Source organism: Taudactylus pleione, unplaced genomic scaffold (genome assembly GCF_031769625.1).
Source record: "Taudactylus pleione unplaced genomic scaffold, aTauple2 ptg000121l, whole genome shotgun sequence".
NCBI classification, from domain to species: domain Eukaryota; kingdom Metazoa; phylum Chordata; class Amphibia; order Anura; family Myobatrachidae; genus Taudactylus; species Taudactylus pleione.
Genome location: NW_028284523.1, coordinates 9060228 through 9068467, shown reverse-complemented (window position 1 = coordinate 9068467; position 8240 = coordinate 9060228). Strand labels below are relative to the sequence as shown.

General features: G+C 45.5%; 1 protein-coding gene across 1 annotated transcript; it reads left to right on the top strand.

Moving 5' to 3' along the window:
- Positions 1-216: 216 nt before the first annotated feature.
- LOC148524160 (P2Y purinoceptor 1-like) lies at positions 217-1594 on the top strand. The gene has a single exon (XM_088472214.1). It carries the CDS (start codon positions 370-372, stop codon positions 1426-1428), a length of 1059 nt encoding a protein of 352 aa, XP_088328340.1. The 5' UTR covers positions 217-369; the 3' UTR covers positions 1429-1594.
- Positions 1595-8240: the final 6646 nt, after the last annotated feature.

Genomic DNA, 8240 nt, shown 5'->3' with positions numbered 1-8240 from the left:
GTTTCTTTTTTTACAAACCAAGTAAAAGAAATAATAAAAAGCTTAATCCAGGTGTCAGCAAGCAGCAAGTGCCCGACGTTGGTGACACCCATAACAGAATAACAGATATGAGTTTGCTGTTAGTTATCAGAGTTCAGCAGTGGGAGGAGCTGCACAAGTCTACAGTGTGACACAGAGCTCCAGTCACTGCAGTCTGCTCTGCCAGCAGCATGCATATCACTGCAGCCAATATATGTACCCTGGAGACTGGTTATATTCTGCACTCTCCTCTGGATTTCAACACACAGCTGCAGCCAGATGAAAGCAATAAGGGACCATCATTAGAATGAGAGATCAGCCTGTGTCCTGACTGCTTTCTGCACCTGAATAATGGAAGAAGATTTCTTTGAGACAGCTATAACTGCTGGCAACTTCAATGTCAGCAGACAATGCAGCGTAAACAAGAATTTTACCTTTCGCTACTTATCTTCAATTTACATCATAGTCTTTCTTATTGGTTTATTGGGCAATGGGTTCGGCCTGTGGAATCTATACGTGAACTGGAAAAAATGGACTTCTTTGAACGTGTTTGTGTGTAACCTTGGCATTGCCGACCTCCTTTATGTGGTCACCTTGCCCTTTTTTGTGTCCTACTACCTCAATGAAGGAGTCTGGAAGTTTGGTTACGGTTTCTGCCGGCTGGCTCGCCTCCTTTTCCACATCAACATGTATGCAAGTATAAGCTTCCTCATGTGTATCAGTGTGCAGCGCTATCTGGGAATAGTGCACCCCATGAAAATGATGGGGCGCTTCCAGAACTTGCGCTCCTCATTTTACATCAGCATCCTCATATGGATATTGGTTATTATTCAGATTCTACCAAACCTACACTTTACAAATGCAGTAGTAAATGCCACATATTGCCATGACTCTGCTATTAATGACCATCTAGAATCCTACAAACCCTACACACTGACAATCACCATCACTGGGTTCTGCATACCATTTGTCATAATAGTGGTTTGTTATACCCGCATCCTTACCGTTCTGGCTAAAAACAAAAACGTGGATACAAACCTGAAATCCAGGAGCATCAAACTAATTTTCATCTTCCTGATACTGTTCGCAGTATGTTATTTCCCGTACTATATTTTTCGGAACCTCAATTTGTTTTCCAGGGTTTGGCAGCTCCAGGGGATATGTAACCAGACTTTGAAAAACGTGTATATATCGTATCAAGTCAGCAGGGGACTGGCCTGCTTGAACAGCGCTATTAACCCTCTGCTTTATTTAGTGACCAATGAAAACTTTGTTTCAAAATTCAGGAACATGCGGAAGAAAGCTTGGCACACATTTGTGTATGTGGGCAGAAATAACTCTCCTCACAATATCAATACTCTGAATACGAGTGAAATAAAGGAACTAGAGGAGCTATCGGAAGAACTTTAACTGACTTATGGTTCAGTATTATGACATTTTTTTATAGTGTTTATAAAGTTGTTGCCAATCACTTCAGTGTTATTCTGATGTTAGCGTGCCTTTATTCTGTACATTTCACATAAATGCTGTATAACTTATTTAAATACTCAGTAAATATAAGTAAATATCCACTTTCAGCAACCAGAAAGGTTTAATTTCATTAATGTCTAAATATGGCGATAGGTTAAAGTGCTGCCTGAAATTTTCCCAATATAATGATAAATACTGGAAAGAGGCTCAGAATCAGTATATTGACCCTTTACATTCAATATTGGTACCTAGTTCATATATCCTATTGTACAGCTGCGCTTACTCATTTACACTGAAGCCACAATATTAACCTTCGGTGAACAAGAAAAATACTGCGTTCAAGTTGTCATTTTGTGTAGTGATGGCGGTTCAGTGCAGCGAGCACTAGCACAAGTACACGTGCGTAAAGTGCATGTGCGCGTCACACCATACTTGCCAACTCTCCCTCATTGTCAAGGAGACTCCTTGAAATAGTAGCAATCTCCCTGACTCCCTGAAGAGTCTAGCAATCTCCCTGATTGCACCTTACCCTCATTACGTAGCTGTTATCAGAGATATATACATTCAAATTGTATAATCAGTGTAATTTTTCTGCATTGGTTATAAGGCACAATGACCCCTATGGCTACTTGCATTTTCATATAAGGTTTCTTTTGGACACTTCTATGGAATCATTTATAAAACACAATACCTGAGCAATATCTGAAAAGCATCATAGTGTTTTCATCAACAAGTTGATCCTACATTTATTCAAGTCGGGTTTATGATACATCTCTCGGATGTAGCATTACACGTCCACGTTACCGCTGCGCTCATAGGTGGTGCTTTCACAGTCTCCCTAAAGTGCTTTTTGAAAAGTAGGCAAGTATGTATCACATCAGTCATTCTGCAGATGTATCTTTCCAGTGTGTACCCAGCTTTACAGGTCACAAATAGAGCAATGTATCATTCTGCCTTTTGTCGCACGGGGTGTTATAACTTTAGAAGGTAATTCCATTTACAAATGGCTTCCATTAAATCAATTAATTTTAAACATACATATTTGCCAATACAGCACAGGGCTTAGTTTAGAAGAAGCAAAAATGCCAGGCCTTCTCTGGGATAATATTGTTTAGTTTGGTAACATTGAATAACTAATACCCTTTTTACACCGGAGCTAAAACCCGGGTTTTTGAAGGGTTAACCCAGGCAGCTCCCTGGTGTAAAAGGGCAGAGGGTTGGATCGCCGGGTCGAGTGACCCGGCAATCCAACCCAGGTAACTAGCAGGGTTTAACACGGGCGTAGCCCGTGAAACCCTGCTATGGGAACAGCGCACTCCGGGTCACGAAGACCTGGAGTGCGCTGCTAGCCGGCCGATTGGTCCGGCTTCAGTGGCGCTTGGAGATGACGTCATCTCCAAGCGTCCACTTTCACTCCGCAAAAGCCGGGTCTATGCAGACCCGACTGCGGTGTGAGCGGCGCTGACTCGGGAATATCCCGAGTCAGCGCCGGCAAAATTCCGGGTCTGATCCGGGTCTGATCCAGACCCGGAATTTAAGTGGAAAAGGGGTATAACACTCCTTGCTATGAGATTGTCTGTCCTGCTCTATAAATAGCATTTCACAGATGTTTCTGTAAAAAAATTCACTTCAGTTATTAGTTTAGACAAGAATGCATGTCTGAGAAAAGCAAAGCAGATTCCCACCACACTATAAATATGAGCAAAGCTGCATAATTACACACGTAAAGATTTTCTGTCCAACCATCCAACTAGTTGATTGGTTGGAATGAAAATCTGGTAAAGTATGAAAGCAAATGACAATCAGCAATTTGCTCCCAAACGCAGGAAATTGGACAAAAACTGTTGTTTGAACAAATTGTTTAGATCAAACATTTAACAAACTTGTCTGAACGACCATTTTCATCTGTTTTCTGGCATTTAGGAGCAAATTGCTGATAATCAGTTACTCCCATACGTTACCAGATTTTCATTCTAACCAATCAACTAGTCAGATGGTTGGACGGAAAATCTTTACGTGTGTATGCAGCTTAAGTCGCATACACACTAGACAATAAGTTGGACGATATGAACGATATAATTTTCATTCATCGTGTTCAATATCGTACAGTGTGTATGGAAGACATCGTTAATGATGCGCACTCCAGCGGATTGTTAACGATGTCTCTCATCACCCATACTTGCAGGGCAACCTGACGATATCATCAGGTTCTGCAAGTACGGGGATGAGGGAACGTGCCGTCACTGAACGATATCATTAACGATATCGTTCAGTGTGTATGCTCACTGTCGTTAACGACATTGAGCCCGGCAATGCAGGGGATACACTTAGCGATATCGCTCATGTAGCATATTGTTAAGTGTCTATGCGGCTTTAAGGTTCTCAGAGATTCTGAAGACAAAAAATACTGAAAATCAGTCTTGAGTTTCACTAATAAAATTTTGTAGAATTACACTGATAGATAAGGATGTATTTATCACCAACCTCATTTTTAATGCGGTTGAACCCCAACTCGCAATGCGCTAATGAAAATTAGAGAAGCTTATATAGTAGGCTACTAAGGACTAACCTATGGAGGCTGCTTTTGCGGTCAAAAATTTAAATGGAAGCATGCTGCGGATGCTTTGATTTTTTTTGGGCTCTCCCGAAAACATAAATTTCCGCAATATAACTTTAATAAATATGGGCCTTATTCAAAAATGTACGCTAATGTAATCACATCTGGCTTTTTTGGGGCGGTCCCCACCTCCCCTGAGATCCCCACCTTGGGGTGAGTATGCTTTGGCCCTGGAGACCCAGTAATAGGGTCTCCTAGCTGTGGCATTACACCCTGGTCGGTTTGAGTCGGGTGCTGGTTTTAAGTATAGGGGGACCCCTATGCAATTTTTTCCCCCCTATGTTTAAAATCAGCACTGGCCCTGCAGCCAGGTGCTGGCTCCTAAATTACGGTGGAACGCTACTCGTTTTGTTCCCCATAATTTTTGGAACCAGGACCGGCTGACCAGTTCAGGGCTGGTTATGGCTTTTGGGGGGGGGGAGGGGCTACATCATTTTTATAAAATAGAAACACTATACATTAAGTACACATGCAGAAACATACACAAATCACAATGATCTGTGTATGTTTCTGGCAAACTCGCAGCCCCGGAGGGTGAGTGTTTAAAACATCTATTTCTCTGAATAAAATTTCATGAAGAGTACATGCGAGTTTGCCCAATGGTGAGAAGATTTGAGTTTGCAATCTCACCCGATTTTTAAGCGTGAGATTAAAGAACTCTCTCCCAAACTCACTAGATTTTACCTTTAGTAAATTTGCGAGATGAAAGACATGCCTAAACTCATCAGAGATTGCAATCTCGACCAAACTCGAATCTTAGTAATTTTACCCCTGTGTGTCTAGTCACCTCTCTCTGTCTCTCCGTCAGTACAGCCGCAGCAGACTCAGCAAAGAGATTTTTATTTTGTTAAAACTTTAAATTGACAACCAGCCAAAACAATAGAGCTCTCTTCCTGCTTCTTAACTGAGGAGAGGCAGATAACGGCAGCTGAAGGGGAGCAAGCCGGCGCTGGAGAAGAAAGCTGGAGGTAAGTGACATGTTATTTTAGTAACAACTGGGTCACTGCCATAGATGCCTATAATGGTATTGGTGTGTAATGCCGGCCGTCGGGATGCCTCCTGTCAAAACACCGACAGCGGCATCCCAATGGTTGGTATCCCAACAAGGGTCAGGTAAGTATACTTACCTCCCCCCTTCTCCCCCTAACTCAAACCCTCCCTTCTTGTAGCCTAACCCTCAAGGCTTCTAGGCACCCTAGGCAAAATTTCTGCCTGCTGCCCTCCCACACACACACACATATATATATATATATATATATATATATATACACATATACATACATATATACAGTGGTCGAGTTGGGAATTTTGAAGTTGGGGTATGGAATATATAAGGTCGTACTTATGCGCCAGAAAAGTGGACGTGGTTGCTCCGAAGGGGAGTGTCCTTAAGATGCGCCCCCTATTCATCAGTGTAGTGTACCACACCGTAGTACCACTTATGCACATTATGCCACAGTATAGTAGTGCCCCTTATAACACATTATGCCATACAGTATTAGTGCCCATTATACATTATGCCACACAGTAATGCCCCTTAAAACACATTATACCACACAGTAATGCCCTTTACAAGTGATGCCACAGAGTAATGCCCTCTACAAATTATGCCATGCAGAATTAGTGCCCCTTACACATTATGCCACACAGTAATGCCCCCCTCCCCGCAGCCTCTTACATACCCGTGTCCCACTAGCATCCTCTCACCTCCACATCATGGGGCAACTGGCAGTAACTGCAGACCTCCCTTCCATGTGTCAGCAGCAGCAGGTGTGGATTTGGTGCCAGGCCCAGCAGGCATCCATGGAGAGACAGCGGCACAGCACTGCAGTCATTTTGAATCTGACACTGTCAGCTAGCCAATTGGAGCTCACAGACTGCTACATGCGCAGCAATCCAGTCTATCCTGTGTTGTTGATAGTTGGTAAGTGGGCAGTAGATCAGTAAGTAAAGTAAGGTAGGTAGTCGAAAGGCGGGCAGTACATAAGTAGACAATTGGTAGTAAGGTTAATAGCAGGTTGGTAGAATATAGGCAGGTTGTAGGTAAGTAGAGAATAGACAGGTAAGTAATAAGGTAGGTAGTAGGAAAGTGGGTAGCATGAAAGAAGACAATAGGTAGTTAGGTTTATAGCAAGTAGGTAGTATGTAAGCAAGTGGTAGGTAAGTATGTAAATAGTAGACTGTAGATAAGTAGGAAGGTGGGCAGTTGGTAAGTGCACAGTATGTAGTTAGGTAGATAGCAGATAGGTAGTATGTAGGCAGGTGGTAGGTAGGTAGGTAGATAGGTATGTAGGTAGTAGGCAGGCAGGCAGATAATAGGCAGGAGACAGGTAGTATTGATAGCAGGGCACCATCTCCTCTGCTCCCAGCAAACAACAGGAGCCCCCGAGGGACTGGAGAGCAGGAGGCAACAGCTGGGTGATACAACCGGGGGAGGAGGAGCCAGTGGGCCGTGGTGAAGGTGTGGGGAGGGTAAATTTTAGAGCAGAGTCCTTACAACTCTGGGGGACCATCACCAAGCCGCTCCGATGTAAGCTGCTGCTGCTCTGCACTTCTCCTCCTGCGTTCTGCTGATCCCAAGCCAGGTAAACAGTGGTCGGAGCAGCAGAGTGGGCCAGCCGATGACACACTGATGTCATCAGCACCGGACCCAGCTGCAGCAGTGTCTCTGCTCTGTTTGGGCTTTTTTTTTGCATTATGCGAGAGATGGGTGTAGATGGACGCCTGCTGCAGGGTTAGACAGGTTTCAGGGGTTCTGTCAGCCAGCAGGAGAGGCACTCAGAAGAGGCAAGACAATGCTCCAATGCTGCCTCAGCGGGTCACCCCTCAGGTCCCGGCTCCCATAGGCAGCTGCCTAAAGTTGCCTAATGGAAGTGCCGGCCCTGCTAACCCTAACCCTCCCCACCCTGCACACTAACCCTAACACTCCTTGTTAGTGCCTAAACCTATATCTACCGCCTTTGTGCCTAAACCTAACCCTCCCCCCTTAGTGCCTAACCCCACCCCAGTGGTGCCTAACCCCCCCTTAGGGGTGCCTATCCCTAACCTTCCCCACCATAACCTAACGCTAACCCCGCTATGGTACCTATAACCCTCCCCGCCCCCTGTGGCTAATAGCTAAGATGCCCTGGACTTATCTGGTTCGGGCTGGTGTCTGTCTGTGTTCCGTTGTCGGGATTAAGATAGGCATTGGTATTTCGAAGCCTATCTTAAGTACTGTGTCGGACTTCCAGTGTCAGGATTCAGACCGGCAGCATGACATCCGCCGGTCTGCTCCGCTAACTACATCCCGCCTATAAGAGCACCGATATTCTAGCATGCCAGCAGGCAGAAGGTAGAGAAAAGCCTTTAGTATATATTGAGATAGGGATTCTGGGCCTGATTCAGACCCGCTCACGAGCGCTATGCGCTCGCAAGCGGGTCGATGGTGGCCCAGTGCGCATACGCACGACAGAGCCGGCTCCTTCGTGCACATGCGCGAGACCTGGATAGCGACGGGCAAACCGTCGCTCCGGGTCACGTACCAAAGGGGGCGTGCTGTCGATGTTAAGTGACAGCATGCCCCCTTCGGTGGGTGTACCGGGGGCGTGGCTGCCCAGACGGAGATGTTCCCATGAGAATGCCTACCGTCTGGGGCCGGCCCCACTGACATCACATAAGTGATGTCAGCGGGAGTGCTTTTGGCTCTAGTAGAGCCGAAAGCACTGTAGGGCTTGCGGCAATGAGACCCTACTACAAGGGTCTTGTCGCAAGCCTGATGGTCGTGATGGTCTATACCATCGAGACCATCTTCCTGGCCGCTCGCTATAGCTGTGGGAGATCACACACAGTTATGCAAGCGGCCAGGAGGCCGCTCTGAAAAACAAGAAGGACGGCCCTGATTCAGAGCGAGCGCTCTGTCAGAGCGACCGGCTCTGAGTCAGGCCCTCTATCTGCATTTTTTTGTTTGGCCCCCTTTAGTACATGGAGTACTTTGAAAAATGACAGCTAGAAGCTGATTGGTTGGTACCAGTACCAGATTAAGGTCCACTGGGCCTGGAGCTGAAATTTATGAAGGGCCTATTGTGGGCTGCTGCAGGAGGCATGACCAGCATGATGGGGGTGTGACCAGTGTTGTAGGGGATTGGTCTACATG

Coding starts and splice junctions, on each gene's coding strand:
- LOC148524160 (XM_088472214.1), top strand. CDS start 370: ATGGAAGAAGATTTCTTTGAGACAGCTATAACTGCTGGCAACTTCAAT.